Source organism: Triticum aestivum, chromosome 5B (assembly GCF_018294505.1).
Source record: "Triticum aestivum cultivar Chinese Spring chromosome 5B, IWGSC CS RefSeq v2.1, whole genome shotgun sequence".
Classification (NCBI taxonomy): Eukaryota; Viridiplantae; Streptophyta; class Magnoliopsida; order Poales; family Poaceae; genus Triticum; species Triticum aestivum.
In genome coordinates this window covers 24523743-24544879 of record NC_057807.1, presented here as the reverse complement: position 1 = coordinate 24544879, position 21137 = coordinate 24523743, and the positions used below count along the sequence as shown (strand labels likewise).

Sequence of the window (21137 nt, the reverse complement as noted above, 5' to 3'; positions counted from 1 at the left end):
ATGGTTGATGTGGTGCAAGGGAGTAGGATGTGAATCGGATGTGTTGTGGTGTGGAGTTTAGCCGGGTGTGACAACTTTTAATAGCATATACTGGTGAGGCCAAGCATCCGGGCCCTTCAATGCGCGACGCCGGAGTTGGTTCCTTGGACAGCAAGCCTGCTTAATGACGGCATACGAACAGGTGGGCATTGAATGGACGTGGTAGATATCCGTAACGTCCCGAACAACAAACGTCGCTCCAGCATTGAACATGCACGGACAATGGGGGCGTGGCGCGGGCGTCGTTCTTGACCGACGCGCAGCTTCAATGCCGGCGCCATTGAGAGGTCACATCTGTTATGTGCCGGCATCAATGCAGAGCGGCCGCTCTATAACGGCATGAATGCAGGCAGCTGGCGCCGGGTGGGAACACACGCGGGCGAAGGAGAAGATTTTTTCGTGGCTTAGGGTACTCCAGAGCGTGTGTGGCAGCGGCCCCACAAAGCCGCCTCACCCCTTTGTCTATGGTTTACGGGAAAAAGTGCGTCTGGACCACCGAGCGAACCGATACAGGCCCGCGTTGGATGACTTTTGCGGTCCGAACGTATGCGGAAGGTTTCAAGGTCAGCGATGCCCTTAGTCCAATCATGGACCTCATCTACTCCCTTAAATTTTATTATATAGACAGGGCATGCACATATTCGAAAAGTTAATTTTAACTATAAATTAGACCAATAAAATATATTCTTATGATTTAAAAATTATATCATTAAAAACTTCTTCCAAATATGAATACACCATTATATAACTTTTATCGCATATATAACTCACTTTTTGTTGGTGTTATTTGTGATCAAAGTTAAATTTTAAAATGAATGTGTGCCTTACTAATTTGAATGGAGGCAGTATTCATTAGGCCAAACTTTCATAATATTTTCAATGTGCGGTATAGTGTGAGCTTCCAAGCCCTGCTTACCTAATGGCAATTTCGGTGGTTGTCAATACCGAGACCTTGAACCCTAGCTGGACAGGGATTAGGCGGTGCCCTTAGTTGTCACATGCTCAATTATGTACCACGCAAGTGTTGACTTGAGTTATATCAATCTTGGTGAGTACGATCAAGCTTTTCATCATTGCGACGAGGCGAATCCTAGTGCCCCGGCTTCGGCTAGTAGATAGGTTACAGTTTTTAGTCCTCCCTAATGCAATGCTCAGATGGATGATGATGCTTCTTCTTGGTGTTAGTCTTCCGTGCTCTGATCCTCCGCAAGTTCTTCCGTTGGGATAGATCAGACGAAGCTCCGGCGTACATTCTTCTCGGGGCGGTAAGGTTAGGGTTCCTCATCATGCGTATGACACGATGAGATTTTGTGTTAAGTTGTTCCTATGATTCAAGGGTTCAAAGATGACGACTGCAACTCTTGAGCACTGGTCCTTAGATGAATGTGCACGAATACTTCCAAGCCGTCATCAAGAAGGACATGCAAGATCCATTATGGAAGCAGCGAAAACAGCGTATCAATGACTCGTGCTAGCAGTGGCAGTGGTCGTTTGGTTCAGGGACCTCGATGTAATTTTTATTTGTTTGGGGTGATTTATACTTGTGGTGAACCATTACAATAGATTTGAGATCTTTCCACAAAATAATATTCTTATATATGCCTACTAGCTAGCTAAAAACGCTGAACTGAGCGATCGATAGCTAAAAACTATTGTTACCCATGAGTACCAGCATGGAACCACCCCGTATGTAATCATCTAATCTAGCATCGTCTAATTATTTCTAGTGGCCGCACGTAGGCAGTTCATGTGAGATATAAATTTTATAATCACCTGCCTAACCAGGTGGTAGTCATTGCAAGTACTTGGGTGGGCTCGGACAATAATGTTGGATCAATCCCTGGATATCACACCGAGGAGAAGGAAGAACATGTTATGGTAATCTAGTTGTACTGGCCACGACTCTGTCCGTGGGATGGCGCGGGTAAAACGGATCATGGGCCGTGCAAGCTGCGAGTTTGTTATGCTTGAGAATAAAAGGAAGGAAACAGAAAAGACGCAGGTTAAGCGCGTCGCAAAAATCTCTCCGCTCACTGCGATCGTGCAGTTCTTCTTTCTTCTTTAGTTCGTCTCGTGTATGTGTGTCCACCTCGCGTGCGTGTGTTGATCCAGGTCTTGCTCTAACATTTGGTATTCAGAGCGTTGGTTCACGGAGGCGGAGCAGCGGCGGCGAAGATAGGAGGAGTTGTGGCGGCGGCGAGCAGTGATGGGCGATACTTCACCGAAGAGCAGCGGCGGCGGAAAGTACACGCCGCCCGCGAAGAGGACCGGGGATGACGACACGGGCGCAGAGGAGGCGATCGTGCCGCGTGCGCCGCCGATGACCGGGGGCGTCCCGATCCAGTACCCAATGCTCACGGACTCGAACTATGGTCTGTGGGCGGCTAAGATGAAGATCCTATTGCGTCCGTACGGCGTGTGGCCGGCGCTCGAGGGCACAGGCGAGTTTAACCAGAGCAGGGACGACGAAGCGTTTGCTAAATGCACTACCGCCCACGAGGCCTGGGAGGCGATCCGGCGCATGCGCGTCGGCGAGGACCATGTCAAGAAGGCACGGGTCAAGCAGTTTAAGCGGTAGCTCGACCGCAAGGAGATGGACGACGGTGAGTCTGTCAGTGTGTTTGCGTAGAAATTGATGACGCTCGTTGGAGAAATCCGATCGCTGGGCGAGACGGTGTCAGATGAGTCGATCATTGAGGTCCTCTTCAACACCGTCCCGAGCCGGTTTGGGGACATCGTGAACACCATTGAGCAGTGGGGTGAACTCACTACCATGACCGTGTCGGAGGCGGTTGTTTGCCGCGCCGCGTTCGAAGAGAGCCAACACGGGCGGCACTATCACTCCGGTGGGAAGGAGGACCAACTGATGTTGATGATGCAGGCGCTTGAGCAGCTGATGAAGGGCAAAAAGGGGTCACCCGGAGCCGGCAGCAATAACGTCGGTCGTGTCCGTGGAGGCGGTCGAGGTTGCGGCGCTGGAGGCGGAGGCCGTGGTGACCGTGGACAAGCCTGGCGCGGTGAGAGCAAGGATGCCAGGAAGCCGAAGAAGCACCGCAAATTTGACATCACAAAGGTTAGGTGTTTCAATTGTAATGAAATGGGCCACTTTCAGTCTGACTGCCCGGAGCGGAAGCGTGAGCAGGCGAACTTTGCGCAGGCAGAAGAGGTTGCAGATCATGCACTCCTTATGCTGGAGACATGTGAGCTGATGCCTTCAGACCCCATCACCTCTGAACAAGTACTGTTGAATGAAGAGAAAGTGGCGCCTAAACTGACGGGAATCCACGACGTCGCTTGGTACCTAGATACAGAGGCAAGTAACCACATGACTGGAGATGCACATAAGTTTTCTGAATTGGATGAAACAGTGAAGGGAAAGGTGAGGTTTGGTGATGGTTCCGCAGTGTACATTTGTGGACGTGGAATGGTTCTCATACAATGTCTCACAGGCGAGCATCGTGTTCTGACCGATGTATACTTCATTCCTCAGCTCAAGAGTAATATCATCAGTCTGGGGCAGCTAGATGAAAATGGGTGCAAATATTCTAGTGAAGATGGGCTGATGAAAGTATGGGAGCGCCAGAGAAATGTCCTAGCTAGAGTAAGGAGGACTAAGAACCGGATGTATATCTTAAACATCCAACCAACAGAACATGTGTGTCTATTGTCGCATGCTAAGGAGCAATCATGGCTGTGGCATATGAGGTATGGACATGTGAACTTTAGGTCACTCCGAGCACTTGCAGCAGAGGGTATGGTAGATGGTATGCCGTACCTAGACCAGGTAGATAAGATCTGTGATGGGTGTATGATTGCTAAGCAGGGACGCCTCCCATTCTCGGTTCAGGCCACTTACCGTGCAATGGAGCAACTTCAGCTCATTCATGCAGACTTGTGCGGGCCCATAACACCTGAAACGCCTGGTGGAAAGAGATACTTTCTTCTAGTAGTGGATGATCACTCTCGGTTCATGTGGATTACTCTGTTGCGGAGCAAAGATGAAGCTCTCAATGTACTACAGAAAATACAGAAGGCAGCTGAACTTGAAAGTGGGCATCAGTTGAAGGCAATTAGAACAGACCGAGGCGATGAGTTTACCTCAAGAGAATTTATAGAGCACTGTGAGCAGCACGGAATCAATCACTTTTGCACGTCACCATATAGCCCACAACAGAATGGTGTGGTTGAAAGGAGAAACCAAACCGTGGTGGGCATGGCGCGTAGTCTGCTGAAAAGTATGGGGGTGCCAGCTCGGTTTTGGGGTGAAGTAGTGACCACTGCTGTGTATTTGCTGAACAGATCGTTGACAAAGAGTGTCAAAGCCGTCAGTCCAACATCTTCATACTTTTGGTTGTGTTGCTCATGTGAAAAAGGTTGGGCCCGGCGTGTCAAAACTCTCTGACAGAAGATCACAAATGGTCTTCATTGGTTATGAAACTGGCTCCAAGGCTTATCGCATGTATAACCCGGAAAGTAAGAAACTTGTTGCATCACGAGATGCAGTGTTTGAGGAAGACAGGTGTTGGGATTGGAGCCTCTCGGGATCAGTGGGAAGCAGTGATGGAAGTTCATTTGTTGTCAGCTACCCAGAACAGATAGTTTGTGATGGAGGAGAGGTAGCAGAAGACATTGCCGCGACAGCAGATTCACCACGCAGAACTCCTACCATAGCAGCGCCTCAACCGAGTCATAGAACAAGACGTGCCAACGACGGAGCTGCAATCCCGTGGACCTAGAAGCCTCTCCGGTGTCCCCTGCTTATGCGCCCGGTTCTCCTAACACCCCGTACACCGAGCCTTCACAGGAGCCACAGGGAAGCGACTCCTCGATGAGATCAATGAGGAAACATAGATCAAAGAAACAAATACCAAGCTATGCCTGTTCGGCCTTGAGGAGCTTAGGAATCATGATGAAGCTCTGAAAGAGACCTATTGGCAGAAGGCAATGGAAGAGGATCTAAGCTCCATTCATGAGAACAACACATGGGAGTTGTGCGATCTCCCGTAAGGGCACAAACCAATTGGGCTGAAGTGAGTTTACAAGCTGAAGAAAGACCCCACTGGAGCAGTAATCAAACACAAAGAGAGGTTTGTTGCAAAGGGTTATGTACAAAGATAGGGAATTAACTTTGAAGAAGTTTTTGCCCCTGTCGCGCGCATTGAGTCCGTCAGACTTCTAGTTGCACTGGCAGCTCAGTGTGGTTGGAAGATGCATCATATGGACGCTAAATCAGCCTTTCTTAATGGGGATCTGATTAAGGAGGTGTGTTTATGCCAACCTCCAGGCTTCGAAGTTGTGGGTCAGGACAACAAGGTGTGCAGACTGCGGAAGGCATTGTATGGTTTGCGTCAAGCACCGCATCCATGGAATTCCAAACTAGGTGAAAGGATCGAGAAGAGGTGTCTAGAGGGGAGGTGATTAGACACTAAGTGCAAAAAGTAGCAGTTTTTAATTTCATTAAGTTGAATTGGAGTTTTGGCACAAGTTTAACAAACACAATACATATCAAGCAAGCATGCAAAGAGTATATGAGTAGCAAAAAGTAAAGCATGCACTTGCAAGAATGTAAAGGGAAGGGATTGGAGAACTGAAACACAATTTGAGACACAGATGTTTTTGTCGTGGTTCCGATAGGTGGTGCTATCGTACATCCACGTTGATGGAGACTTCAACCCACAAAGGGTAAGGGCTGCGCGAGTCCACGAAGGGATCCACCCACGAAGGGTCCACGAAGAAGCAACCGTGTCTATCCCACCATGGCCGTCGCCCACGAAGGACTTGCCTCACTAGCGGTAGATCTTCACGAAGTAGGCGAGCTCCTTGCCCTTACAAACTCCTTGGTTCAACCCCACAATCTTGTCGGAGGCTCCCAAGTGACACCTAGCCAATCTAGGAGACACCACTCTCCAAGAAGTAACAAATGGTGTGTTGATGATGAACTCCTTGCTCTTGTGCTTCAAATGATAGTCTCCCCAACACTCAACTATCTCTCACAGGATTTGGATTTGGTGGAAAGAAGATTTGAGTGGAAAGCAACTTGGGGAAGGCTAGAGATCAAGATTCATATGGTAGGAATGGAATATCTTGGCCTCAACACATGAGTAGGTGGTTCTCTCTCAAAAAATGTAAGTTGGAAGTGTAGGTTCGTTCTGATGGCTCTCTCCACGAATGAAGAGGAGGTGGAGGGGTATATATATCCTCCACACAAAATCTAACCATTACACACAACTTGCCAATCTCGGTGGGACCGAATTAAGAAACTCGGTCGGACCGATTCAGCAAATCCAGTGACCGTTAGGATTTTCGGTGGGACCGACATGCAACTAGGTAGGACCAATATGGTTAGGGTTAGGGCATAACGTAATCTTGGTGAGACCGATTACACAAACTGGGTCAGACCGATTTTGGTAATAAGCTAACCAGAGAGTTGGTCAGGTAAATTCGGTGGGACCGATTCTCTAATCTCGGTGACACCGAAATGTTAAGAAAAGGAACCAGAGAGTTTACATTGCAATCTCGGTAGGACCAGTTACACAAACTCGGTGAGACCGATTTTGGTAATGGACATACACAGAGAGATTACAATCCCATCTCGGTGAGACCGAGATCCCTATCGGTGAGACCGATTCGCCTACGGTTTGTGGTAGTGGTTATGACATCTGAACTCGGTGGCACCGGATAGAAAGAATCGGTGGGGCCGAGTTTGACTTTTGGTTTAGGTCATATGTGGATGCGAGAAAGTAGTTGAGGGTTTTGGAGCATATCACGAAGCACTTTGAGCAAGAACCTCATTAAGCAACACCTCATCCCTCCTTGATAGTATTGGCTTTTCCTATAGACTCAATGTGATCTTGGATCACTAAAATATAAAATGTAGAGTCTTGAGCTTTGAGCTTGAGCCAATCCTTTTATCCTTAGCATTTTGAGGGGTCCACACCCTTTAGTCCATGCCACTTCATTGTTGAACTTATCTGAAACATACTAGGTAAAAGTGTTAGTCCAACAAGAGATATGTTGACATTAATTACCAAAACCACCTAGGGAGCACTTGTGCTTTCAATCTCCCCCTTTTTGGTAATTGATGACAACATACATCAAAGCTTTAAATAGAGGATATAAAGTGAATAACAAGTAAAGCTTTGGAAAGACATGTAACATGCATAGGCTCCCCATACATGTATGCAATCATGTGAATATGGAAAATAGAAGCATGCGAATGCATAAACATGACAGAGTAGGCAATGTGTTACATGTATCTTGGCTATATGTATCAGAGCAAAGAATTGTGGGAAATGTACCTTCATGTTCATGAGTCCTTCTTGCAAACAGTATGTACGTCAGCAAGAATTCCTCATACACATGACTGTGATGCATATCCTTACCTTGTGGTCTTGAGTTGGCTTAGGATGGAATGAACCAGTGAAAATAAGGTTAGACAACACAGATGCATCTACTAGCCAGAGCAAACAAGAAGAAACCACAAGAGTACCAAGACTGGGATGACATGTAGTGAGTGAGTACTAAGTACCACATTGGATATAGACATGCCCCCAAAGGTAAAGATGTGAAAAGAATTTAAAGAATTTCTTTCCCTTGAAAGTCTTGCTCCCCCTGAATCTAGCATGGGATACTAGGAGAAGATAGGGAACAGAAAATCAGAGCTCAACGAGACAAACGAACAGAGCTGAGCTAATGCAAATAAGCATATATGGACATGTCTTTCCCCTCTAGAAGACATGTAATTTCTCTCCTCTTGAACACCAAGCACCAAGGACCGATGTGACCGAATTCAGCACAGAGAAAAACTATTGTCACCTCAGCTCACTAGACAAGTAAGATCTCACAAAGATTTGCAAGGAATTGGATACAAGGAATGCAGAACAAAATAGAAAAGAAAAGAAGTCTAGATGATTTTTTTTGAAAGGGGAAACAAATATGCATGAGACGAATGCAAGAGCACATAAAAGAACATACGAGAACTTCATCTAGAATTGGTCGGTGACGGAGTCACCTATGTTAGAGTATATTGACTTAGGAGTCAAGTGAGATCACTTGATCATAGGTCATACTCATCGTTTAAGCTCAAAATGGGGTTACCATTTTTCGTCTAAGCATATTGATGTATTCACATCTTGTCGAGTTGCTTTGACTCATGACTTGGAGTAAAGCTTCTCTAAGATGGAATAACATACCTTGGGTGGTGGTGTTGATCATGATCATGTAGTTGAACTTGTGTGGGTTTCTCAAGGTTGATGTAGCTCATCAAGAGTTGGGAGCACCACTTGGAGTTTGAGTTCATCTTCCTACATGGGTTAGTTTTTGCAAGGAAGAGCACTTGTGTATCCAAAATGACAATCATTAAACTCAACATAGAATTTGTCAAAGGATATGTGTGAATGGTTTCGTGCTTCCTTGTCTTCAACCACCATTACGTAGAGACTTGGTGTTGTAGAGATTGCTCAAGATGTGAGTAAGTTGCAATCTCATAGAGTTAGATTCATCCAAGTACCTACAAGGGTTAGATAACATGCAAGGTGCAAATATATCCAAGATGTAAAATCATCATCATAAGAGAAATATCAAGGATTAGTTATAAGCTCATGTATTGCATGTATCCAATGGAGTTCCTACTCCAAGTTTGAAGCATCAATGATGTTCAATTCACCTCTTAACCTGCAAAACACTTTCTCATCAAGTGGTTTGGTGAAAATATCCACTAATTGTTTTTTGGTGTGAACTTGCTTAAGATTAATGTCCCCTTTGGCAACATGATCTCGAATGAAATGATGACGAACTTCAATATGCTTAGTTCGAGAGTGTTGCACGGGATTGTGAGCAATCTTGATAGCGCTTTCACTGTCACAAAGTAATGGAACATGTTTCACATATATCTTATAATTTTTAAGAGTTTGGGTCATCCAAAGTAATTGAGCACAACATGAACCAGCGGCAATGTATTCCACTTTGGCGGTGGATAAGTATACCGAGTTTTGTTTCTTGGAAGACCAAGACACAAGAGATCTACCAAGGAATTGACAAGTACCCAAAGTGGACTTTCTATCAACCTTGGCACCGGCAATAGTCCGAGTCGGAGTAGCCAACAAGATCGAAAGAGGCCCTCTTAGGATACCAAACGCCAAAATTTGGTGTATGAGTTAAGTATCCCACTATCCTTTTCACGGCCTTAAGATGACATTCTTTAGGTGCAGCTTGATATCGTGCACACATGCACACACTTAGCATAATATCGGGACGTGAAGCACATAGATATAACAATGAACCAATCATAGAGCGATAAACCTTTTGATCGACTAGTTCACCATCTTTGGTCAAATCAAGATGTCCACTAGTAGGCATGGGTGTAGTCATACCTTTGCATTCTTGCATATTGAACTTCTTGAATAAGTCCTTTTGGTGTACTTTGTTTGAGAGACAAAAGTACCTTCCTTAGTTTGCTTGATTTGCAACCCAAGAACGAATTTGAGTTCACTCATCATTGACATCTCAAACTTCTCTGACATTAGCTTTCCAAACTTCTCACTAAATTGAGGGTTAGTTGATCCAAATATAATATCATCGACATAAATTTGGCATACAAATAATTCTCCATTGACCCTTTTAGTGAAAAGAGTAGAATCAATTTTTCCAATTTCAAAGCATTTTTCAATAAGAAACTTGGTTAAGCATTTATACCAAGCTTTAGGAGCTTGTTTAAGTCCATAAAAGCTTGTAATTTGAAACATGATTCACAAAAAATGAAAAAAAACATGGGTTGAAAAATGCTCACAAGGATTTGGAAAAAAGTTTGTAGTTTGGATAATTTCACAAAATTTGATCAATCACATAAATGAGAAAATTTCACGCATTTAAAACAATTTTCAAAGAAATTTGGAAAAGGGAATCCAAAATTGAAAGAAGTTCATGGATCTGTGAAAAGTTCACACATTTTATAAAAAAGATGAAACCGGTAAAGGAAAGAAGAAAAACAAAGCAAAAAAATTGAAAAACAATACGAAAATTCCGGTGGGTGAAAACCAGATGAAAACCGCCCAAAAACAAATGCAGTATAAATCATTAGCTTCCCCAACAAACTGTTGGATAACAGGACCTACATGGGCCCGCCCATTTATACATATATAATGCACTGAAGGGTGTGCGCCGGTTAGCGATTTGTACTATATCCCGCGGTCAAGGCATGGAATAGGAATTGGGCGTAGCATTTCATGCATAAGTGCAAAATACGATTTGCCACCGCACTCAACCAGTTTTCTGTTATTTTTTCCATGTGTGCTCTTCTCTCTAATGTACTGGGATAAACTTTTTTCTATGTTTTGTCCCCTCTTAATATTTGTTTCTTTACTTTTTATTTTTTTTCTCTCAGTCCCATCTTTCATTGTGTACAGAAAATAATGCTCCTACAGTTTTTACAAAATGTTTATAATGTGATTTGAAAACTTTATGTCATATTTTGTAAAAACAACGTTTGCTGGAACTTAAGAAATGTTCACAATGCGTTAAGTAAACATTAGGCATGTCCTTTAGTAAGGTTGATTTCTTTTTAAATTTAGTTTATTTTTAATTTTGCTTTCCTCATTTCTCTTTTCGTTCCATTTTTCCTTTCCTATTTTTTTATTTTCTTTTGGTTCCTGTTTAATACATGTTGAACATTTGCAAAATGCACACTGATCATTTTTTAATACAAAGTGAATATTCTTAAACACACCTTTGAGTATTTTCTCGAGTGTTCCACTCATACAGTTGTCCACTCATCCACAACTCGGTATGATTCTTACTTACACATAGTGTTTTTTTAGGGTCAACTTACACATAGTGTTGTATGTAATGAATTATTATCCAATTTTTTCTTTTGCACAATCACTATGTCTGAGTAGTTTTCTTTTGTCCTGATGCTTTGGTGCTCTGTTATGATTGATGTGAATTGTTTGTTATGATCTGATGTTGTCCTTTTGTGCCAATTTATGTGTGTGTACATATGTTGGATCACACTTAACAGCTAGTAATATGTAATCATGAGTATGCATAGGGTGGCCGGAGGGGCATATATTACCGTACATGAGTATATGAGTCAAAACATATGGGATAAAGAGGATCCATAGATATTAATTTTCTGGTTGGGTTTACCATAATGGATTCTCAGTATTTTGGATATTTTATGAGGGTTTCAATCATTAGTGCATGTGAGTCAATTGACTTTGAAGCATATTAGCGTAGACATCTCCCACATATAAAACCGTAAGTATGTCTATCAATTATAATATAGTATTTATTTTTTGCAGCATATTAACATAGACCTCTCCCAAACTCGCTTTCATTTACTTTATTTCATATTTAAGTTTTAGTGCCTACCTTTTATTTACATGCACTTTATAATCATACTACCTCATTTGCATTGCAGTTTATATTTTGTTAGAGAATCTAGGTCAATCAAACATTAGATATACGAAAGGTTGTATCAGTGGCCTATAGAGCCTGAGAGAACATGTACGAAAGGTTGTATCATTGATTAATTTTAAAATTTATATTATTTTTTCTTTTTCGTTTCCTATTTCTTTCTTTTCATTTTTCCTTTTTATATTTGACATGTACATGTGTAGTTTCTGTTTGGATTCACAGAGATATAGCCACTGTTGCATTGATTGATTTCAGTCCCTTTGCCCATGAGAGGTAAGTATTACCAGTGGCAAGAGTCGCCCTAACTGTCACTGGTCAGCAGACGGCTAGAAGATGTTTCTGTAGTAGTGTGGGTTCCCATCCGCAGTGATTGTGAGATTGCTTCCTTCGGGAGCTTGTAGGGACCTAATTGCAGTCTGCATCCACTATTGAGGGTCCTTCTTGCCCAAGTCAGGGTCTAGTTTGTAGTTTTTAATTCACTTTGGGTCATGATGCAAGTTTGTTTGCATAACTGCTTCATATTTAATAAAGCAACGAGTCCTTAGGGACCCATCCTCTCTTAAAAATGGTAAAAATATTTATTTCGATTGCAATTGTGTTTGAAACAGAGGAATCATTGTATCATGGAACACACGTCACCGCACTCATTGTATAATTGTGGTTCCCATCCGCGCAGGTGTCATACTGCCCAAATAATTCTGGTGCCGAGGGCAAAGAGTTGGTTTACTTAGTCTTGATTCACCTTGCAAGACTGAGATGCCTGGCTTATCAACTTCCAGCTCCTTATTGCTATCAGCGTTGGAATCACAACCCATGGGGAGTTTGCACCAACAAAATATGTCCAGAAGTAGAATGGACTGGCGCAGAAGTTCATGCCGTCTAAGTAGGCGGTAATGTAGAAAATCAACATTGAGTAGAGGTGGCTCATAGATACACTGAACTGTAGAATGTAGTTGTAGGACTTTCTGGAAGCAATAGCGTAACTGCAAGAAGAAATTTTTTGGTAAGATAAAATAAATAAAATCTACAATTAATGGCATCTATCTAGTCTAGTACTATAAATCTATAAAGCACAGTGTTAGAAAATAGAGAAGCATGCTATTGTTCTTTAAAAAAAACTAGAGAATACCTACTGCGTTGCTGCATGAATCGATTGCAATATACTTCAGTTATTTGATTATATGACACATGCATAGTTGTATTAATAATATACAAACTAAAACTAAAAATGAATATTATATATTTGTGTTGATTATTGTGCAGTCTAAAAATATTTTGAATATAAATGGCATAATATAATGGAAAACTTTTTCCCATGCATGTTGAATGGACCTTTGATGTGGTGTCATGTGTGGTGAGGTGGTGTCATGCATGAGATCAACTAATAATGGGAACTTTTTCTCATGTATGTTGTGGTGGGCCTTTTATGAACTGGCATGTGTGCATGTTAGGATAACATAGGTAGTGAGGATGAACCACTTAGGTTTATATGATATATGTTGATATAGTGAACCATCGATTTTTTTAGTAAATTACAACTGCTAGATCTACAAACAATATTTAAATATATCGTGTGTACCTGATAGAACTTTGTATCTTACAAAAAAAACCAATCGGTAGATCACCTTTGTTGCATGTAGACATATCTCACATGAACTTTTTTGTACGCACATGTTGGTTGCAGGTTGATCTATAAATGGTGAGTACGCCTAATTTTAACCTATTAGTCTTCAACGCAATTACCAATGCGGCTATAATCTAACGCAATGGATCGATATGCGATTGGAAGTCGATAAGAGAACTATCACGGAGGGAAATACTCCTCTTAACGTAAGTAACATACTCCCTCCATTTCTTTTTCGTCTACATATAAGGTTGGGTCAAAGTCAAACTTTGTTAACTTTGACTAAATTTGTAGAAAAAAATATGAAGGTTCATAATATGAAATCAATATTATTAGATGCATTATGAAATTAATTTTCATACCATATAACTTTAGTATTGTAGATGTCAATATTTTTTCCTACAAATTTGGTCAAACTTTACAATGTTTGACTTTGACCAGATCTTATATACAAATTAAAAAGAAACGGAGGGAATATTATGCCAAGTAGGCAATTAGTACTGTTGGTGATGTACACCATATGTTAGGGGCAATATGTAAAAGAAAACGGTAGAGGAGTAATTAGGCGTCAATATGAGCATCGATGGAGGAGTAAGTAAATGAGAATTGCCTACGCAAACCAAATGCTTGAGGATATGTGCTGGCCATTTATTTGTTTCTTTTTGTTTTTTCGTTAAGGATGGACTCAACTGTATATGCAACCAAGAACCATGTGATTACTACATCTTGGAATTTTAGGACTCCTTTGGTTTACAAGAATTTTGTAGGAATTTGAGAGGATAAGAATTTTGTGGGAAAATTTTCTTTGAAGCCATTTGATTTACAGGAATAGAATATTATTCATGTACATGATAGAACCAATCCTTTGTATTTCAAAGGAAGAAAAACATTTGTCTAGACCCAATGAAAAAAAATCATATATCATGAACCAAATAATATCTCTTTCTGTGATTTCCCTATTCTCATGATATTCCTGTACTATGAATCAAAAGGAAGCCTTAGAAACAAAACTGGATTCATTCTGGTGGTCCAACAAATTTGTTGAGCTAGCCAGAAACTAACAGATCAAGCAAAATTTAATCTTTGTTGTTTTGCCGGGAATCGACAGTGTAGTGAAGTGAAAATGAGTAGTAGTAAAATGTAATAAGGTGACCTACACAGCAAGAAGTGATAAAGGGTCTTGTAGAAAAACTGCAATGACTTCCACCGCGGTGGTTGTGGTGTCCCCGGTGGCATATCTGGAGTCAGCCTTGTTGTACTCTTTCCCTGAAGATGTAGCATGCATGCAGTTAGTTACTCCAAAAATTAAGATCGTCATTTTGAGATAATGGATACGGTGGGAGGATATAATATTCAGCAAGAACTTACATATTTCATCAAAAAAACTGGGATTTTCCTTGGTAAGGTAATTGGGGGTGAAGAGCAAGGATGCTTCAATGATTAGGTGCGTCAACCCAGTGATTGCCCACCAGCACATGAGCAAACGGTCGGCCTTGGATAATCTGCCGGATCTCGCTGGAAGAGACGAAGATCAAGAGACCATGGGGTTTGTTAATTTGCATGGAACAATCTCTCCACTTCATTTTTACTTCGCATGTTAGGTTTGTCTTAAGTCAAACTTTCTATATAGTTTGATCCAGTTCATGGAAAAGAGTAACAAAATTCATCTCATCAAATCATATCATTAAATGTTGATAATATTTGTTATGTTAAATTTAACAAAATTGTACTCAAGACAAATCTAAAAGCAGAAAAATAAACGGAGGAAGTACATACATATGTAAACATGATGGAAGGGGAGATTTGGTGATTGCAGTAGTTACCACTTACCAGTACTAAGGACATGGCCGGAGACAAGCCAGACCACCGCGATGACCAAGAGGGAAGTGCCTATGAGGGGCACCACGAGTTGGAGAGGTGAAAGCTGCTGCGGCACGAAACCGGGGAGCTCCAGGTCACTTGGCCAGTAAGGGTGGCCGCCTATCGCCGCCATGGCAGGATGGGGCAAGACCGCAAGAGAGAGCGAGCGAGATGTGGATGGAATTCTGCTTGCGCACTATACTATATAACCTCTTGTTCTGCAGGCGCAACAGCAGCTCGCCCCCTTTCGTTATAATAACAAGTTAAATGCACAACCTCCAGATGATGATGAACATGATGGGTCCCCTAGAAAAAATTATACTAATTTGATGATGGATATAAATGCCCAACCACATCCACATGTACATACAAGTCAAATATGGGGCGGCAGCTGGTACACATGGCGACTAATCTATACTTGGTGAGGCTGAGGTAGTTCAAGGCATGATCATTTGGCTGGTTTATCGTAGTACTATTTGGAGTTTGCAATGTGAATTAGCTCATGGTAAGCCATTCCCTCTTTACTTTATATATAAAGCAATGATCAATAACATTCTGGTACAAAAGCATGCCCCACAACACACGCATAAAACTCTGATCCTCGGATCGGGCGGTGGCGTATCCTTCCTGAAGGCGCTGCCTTAGAGCTCACAGTTCGACGTATGCAGCTTCATGTGTCTTCGCGGTGGCATGTTCCCGGTTGAGCCCCCGATTGCTCTTGTAATGTTAGGGGTAGTGTTGCTGCGGTCAGCGCCTATATATCTTGTCTTGGGTGTGTGTGTGTTGTAGCTATTAGACCTTCACTTGATAACATCCAGAATCGGCAACAGAGGACATCCTGAAGGGAAAGCATCTGTGCCTACGCCCTATCATATTATGCAGCTTTCGTGTCCTGCTGACCCTCGCAATTTTGCAAACACCTCCCTCTCTTCGGCCACCATCCCAGCCCTCGCGCACGTGGCGAGGAACACTGTCACCGCCTTGCCCATCTCCTCCTCCCGTCCACAGAACAGGTCGATCACCTCCCGGCACCGCTCGTGCGAGGACATTGCCGTGTGTGTGTGGAGACCGTCTACTGCCGTGTGGGCAGCAGGCGGAGTATGCGTGGATGAGGGGAGGTCCGAGGACCGCCCCTCGGCGGAGTGCGGCGGCGTGGAGGGCGGCCACCAGCGCGAGAGAAGGCAGCGATGCGGCGTGGCGGAGGAAACGAGAGGCCGAAAGAAAACGCGGCCCAGACACAGGTACATAGCGCGTGCCGAAGTGTTTTACATACAAGCACGCGGGCAAATCAAAATTCACATAAGTTTTATAAAATATTCCCCTTTTTCAGAAAATGATCATGTTTTACCAAATAATGATCTAAATAAATATTCTGATTTAAAAATGTTACTTTCAAAAATAAATAAATTTTGGTGTGTTTCTTAAAAACAAATGAAAAAAACCAAGTAAAAATAAAGGTTAGAAACGAGAATGAAAATAAAGATCATTCCCTACAATATATTGTCCAATCCGGCATCAACTGTCGATCGGACGTTCCAAAGGAGGTCCTCACCTATTGCAAGCTGGTACCCGCGCTAGAGAATTCCTCTACAGCACGTGATACTATCCCTCATCTGCTCTGCAGTCTGCTCGGCCGTCCTATTAGTGCGCTCGCTCACTCGATCTGCCCGTGCACTCGCTGCTCCTCGGTTATCCATGAATTAAAAATTGTTACTTTCAAAAGAAGTTTGTAGATTCAAGAAAAGTTCATAAACTTGAAATGTGTTCATAATTTCCAAAAAAACATGATTTAGAAAAATGTTCCCGATTTTTTTAAAACAAATCACTAATTATAAAAAAATTATGGATATGAAAGTTTGTTTGTGGGTTTGAAAAATAATAAATAATTTGGAAAAAATCTTGAATTTTTTCACAAATTAAAGAAGAGTTAATGAATTGAAAAATTATTAATAGGTTTGAAAAATGTTTCAGATCTAGAAACAAATCATAAGTTTAGAAAAACTAAACAAACTTCATATAAAATATTCATGATTGTTCCATGGTTATGCCGGCATGCACCGGCATCAGCTCCGACGTGGTGTCGTCGCTGGACCCCGTCTCCATTGTGGGGTTGTCGTCAAAGAGCTCAGGGGAGCTGGCCGGCAAGCCGGCCTCGATCCACCTGGCACGGCGGCTCTGCCAGGTAGTAGCAAGGGTGGTGATCTCGTGCTTCATCTCCATCGACAGGCTCTACCACAGAGCGTTCCTTCTCACTGCCATGGTTGATGTGGTTCAAGGGAGTAGGATGTGAATCGGATGTGTTGTGGTGTGGAGTTTAGCCGGGTGTGACAACTTTTAATAGCATATACTGGTGAGGCCAAGCGTCCGGGCCCTTCAATGCGCGACGCCGGAGTTGGTCCTTGGACAGCAAGCCTGCTTAATGACGGCATATGAACAGGTGGGCATTGAATGGACGTGGTAGATATCTGTAACGTCCCGAACAACAAACGTCGCTCCAGCATTGAACATGCACGGACAATGGGGGCGTGGCGCGGGCGTCGTTCTTGACCGACGCGCAGCTTCAATGCCGGCGCCATTGAGAGGTCACATCTGTTATGTGCCGGCATCAATGCAGAGCGGCCGCTCTATAACGGCATGAATGCAGGCAGCTGGCGCCGGGTGGGAACACACGCGGGCGAAGGAGAAGATTTTTTCGTGGCTTAGGGTACTCCAGAGCGTGTGTGGCAGCGGTCCGGATGCCCACAAAGCCGCCTCACGCCTTTGTCTATGGTTTACGGGAAAAAGTGCGTCTGGACCACCGAGCGAACCGATACAGGCCCGCATTGGATGACTTTTGCGGTCCGAACGTATGCGGAAGGTTTCAAGGTCAGCGATGCCCTTAGTCCAATCATGGACCTCATCTACTCCCTTAAATTTTATTATATAGATAGGGCATGCACACATTCGAAAAGTTAATTTTAACTATAAATTAGACCAATAAAATATATTCTTATGATTTAAAAATTATATCATTAAAAACTTCTTCCAAATATGAATACACCATTATATAACTTTTATCACATATATAACTCAGTTTTTGTTGGTGTTATTTGTGATCAAAGTTAAATTTTAAAATGAATGTGTGCCTTACTAATTTGAATGGAGGCAGTATTCATTAGGCCAAACTTTCATAATATTTTCAATGTGGGTATAGTGTGAGCTTCCAAGCCCTGCTTACCTAATGGCAATTTCGGTGGTTGTCAATACCGAGACCTTGAACCCTAGCTGGACAGGGATTAGGCGGTGCCCTTAGTTGTCACATGCTCAATTATGTACCACGCATGTGTTGACTTGAGTTATATCAATCTTGGTGAGTACGATCGAGCTTTTCATCATTGCGACGAGGGGAATCCTAGTGCCCCGGCTTCGGCTAGTAGATAGGTTACAGTTTTTAGTCCTCCCTAATGCAATGCTCGGATGGATGATGATGCTTCTTCTTGGTGTTAGTCTTCCGTGCTCTGATCCTCCGCAAGTTCTTCCGTCGGGATAGATCAGACGAAGCTCCGGCGTACATTCTTCTCGGGGCGTTAAGGTTAGGGTTCCTCATCATGCGTATGACACGATGAGATTTTGTGTTAAGTTGTTCCTATGATTCAAGGGTTCAAAGATGACGACTGCAACTCTTGAGCACTGGTCCTTAGATGAATGTGCACGAATACTTCCAAGCCGTCATCAAGAAGGACATGCAAGATCCATTATGGAAGCAGCGAAAACAGCGTATCAATGACTCGTGCTAGCAGTGGCAGTGGTCGTTTGGTTCAGGGACCTCGATGTAATTTTTATTTGTTTGGGGTGATTTATACTTGTGGTGAACCATTACAATAGATTTGAGACCTTTCCACAAAATAATATTCTTATATATGCCTACTAGCTAGCTAAAAACGCTGAACTGAGCGATCGATAGCTAAAAACTACTGTTACCCATGAGTACCAGCATGGAACCACCCCGTATGTAATCATCTAATCTAGCATCGTCTAATTATTTCTAGTGGCCGCACGTAGGCAGTTCATGTGAGATATAAATTTTATAATCACCTGCCTAACCAGGTGGTAGTCATTGCAAGTACTTGGGTGGGCTCGGACAATAATGTTGGATCAATCCCTGGATATCACACCGAGGAGAAGGAAGAACATGTTATGGTAATCTAGTTGTACTGGCCACGTCTCTGTCCGTGGAATGGCGCGGGTAAAACGGATCATGGGCCGTGCAAGCTGCGAGTTTGTTATGCTTGAGAATAAAAGGAAGGAAACAGAAAAGACGCAGGTTAAGCGCGTCGCAAAAATCTCTCCGCTCACTGCGATCGTGCAGTTCTTCTTTCTTCTTCAGTTCGTCTCGTGTATGTGTGTCCACCTCGCGTGCGTGTGTTGATCCAGGTCTTGCTCTAACATTTGGTATTCAGAGCATTGGTTCACGGAGGCGGAGCAGCGGCGGCGAAGATAGGAGGAGTTGTGGCGGCGGCGAGCAGTGATGGGCGATACTTCACCGAAGAGCAGCGGCGGCGGAAAGTACACGCCGCCCGCGAAGAGGACCGGGGATGACGACACGGGCGCAGAGGAGGCGATCGTGCCGCGTGCGCCGCCGATGACCGGGGGCGTCCCGATCCAGTACCCAATGCTCACGGACTCGAACTATGGTCTGTGGGCGGCTAAGATGAAGATCCTATTGCGTCCGTACGGCGTGTGGCCGGCGCTCGAGGGCACAGGCGAGTTTAACCAGAGCAGGGACGACGAAGCGTTTGCCGCGCTCTCTCAGTCTGTTCCCGACTCGGTGATGATGGCGGTGGCTGAATGCACTACCGCCCACGAGGCCTGGGAGGCGATCCGGCGCATGCGCGTCGGCGAGGACCATGTCAAGAAGGCACGGGTCAAGCAGTTTAAGCGGTAGCTCGACCGCAAGGAGATGGACGACGGTGAGTCTGTCAGTGTGTTTGCGTAGAAATTGATGACGCTCGTTGGAGAAATCCGATCGCTGGGCGAGACGGTGTCAGATGAGTCGATCATTGAGGTCCTCTTCAACACCGTCCCGAGCCGGTTTGGGGACATCGTGAACACCATTGAGCAGTGGGGTGAACTCACTACCATGACCGTGTCGGAGGCGGTTGTTTGCCGCGCCCCGTTCGAAGAGAGCCAACACGGGCGGCACTGTCACTCCGGTGGGAAGGAGGACCAACTGATGTTGATGACGCAGGCGCTTGAGCAGCTGATGAAGGGCAAAAAGGGGTCACCCGGAGCCGGCAGCAATAACGTCGGTCGTGTCCGTGGAGGCGGTCGAGGTTGCGGCGCTGGCCGCGGAGGCCGTGGTGACCGTGGACAAGCCTGGCGCGGTGAGAGCAAGGATGCCAGGAAGCCGAAGAAGCACCGCAAATTTGACATCACAAAGGTTAGGTGTTTCAATTGTAATGAAATGGGCCACTTTCAGTCTGACTGCCCGGAGCCAAAGCGTGAGCAGGCGAACTTTGCGCAGGCAGAAGAGGTTGCAGATCATGCACTCCTTATGCTGGAGACATGTGAGCTGATGCCTTCAGACCCCATCACCTCTGAACAAGTACTGTTGAATGAAGAGAAAGTGGCGCCTAAACTGACGGGTATCCACGATGTCGCTTGGTACCTAGATACAGAGGCAAGTAACCACATGACTGGAGATGCACATAAGTTTTCTGAATTGGATGAAACAGTGAAGGGAAAGGTGAGGTTTGGTGATGGTTCCGCAGTGTACATTTGTGGACGTGGAATGGTTCTCATACAATGTCTCACAGGCGAGCATCGTGTTCTGACCGATGTATACTTCATTCCTCAGCTCAAGAGTAATATCATCAGTCTGGGGCAGCTAGATGAAAATGGGTGCAAATATTCTAGTGAAGATGGGCTGATGAAAGTATGGGAGCGCCAGAGAAATGTCCTAGCTAGAGTAAGGAGGACTAAGAACCGGATGTATATCTTAAACATCCAACCAACAGAACATGTGTGTCTATTGTCGCATGCTAAGGAGCAATCATGGCTGTGGCATATGAGGTATGGACATGTGAACTTTAGGTCACTCCGAGCACTTGCAGCAGAGGGTATGGTAGATGGTATGCCGTACCTAGACCAGGTAGATAAGATCTGTGATGGGTGTATGATTGCTAAGCAGGGACGCCTCCCATTCTCGGTTCAGGCCACTTAC

At 43.9% G+C, this 21137-nt stretch overlaps 1 protein-coding gene across 1 annotated transcript; it reads right to left on the bottom strand.

The window, feature by feature from the left end:
- Nucleotides 1–12077: 12077 nt before the first annotated feature.
- LOC123115513 (probable 3-beta-hydroxysteroid-Delta(8),Delta(7)-isomerase) lies at nucleotides 12078–15068 on the bottom strand. Its single transcript, XM_044536655.1, has 4 exons — nucleotides 14902–15068; nucleotides 14444–14586; nucleotides 14233–14341; nucleotides 12078–12434 (listed from the first exon to the last, which is right to left on the bottom strand). The coding sequence occupies exons 1-4, from the start codon at nucleotides 15066–15068 to the stop codon at nucleotides 12179–12181; spliced, it is 675 nt and encodes a 224-aa protein (XP_044392590.1). The 3' UTR covers nucleotides 12078–12178.
- Nucleotides 15069–21137: the final 6069 nt, after the last annotated feature.

Excerpts from the sequence above, each read along its gene's own strand:
- LOC123115513 (XM_044536655.1), bottom strand. The coding sequence starts at position 15,068 with ATGGCGGCGATAGGCGGCCACCCTTACTGGCCAAGTGACCTGGAGCTC. Across the intron at positions 14,587-14,901 it reads CATGTCCTTAGTACTGGTAA|ATCCGGCAGATTATCCAAGG; the intron begins GTGGTAACTACT and ends TCTTCCAGCGAG. Across the intron at positions 14,342-14,443 it reads CAGTTTTTTTGATGAAATAT|GGAAAGAGTACAACAAGGCT; the intron begins GTAAGTTCTTGC and ends CTACATCTTCAG.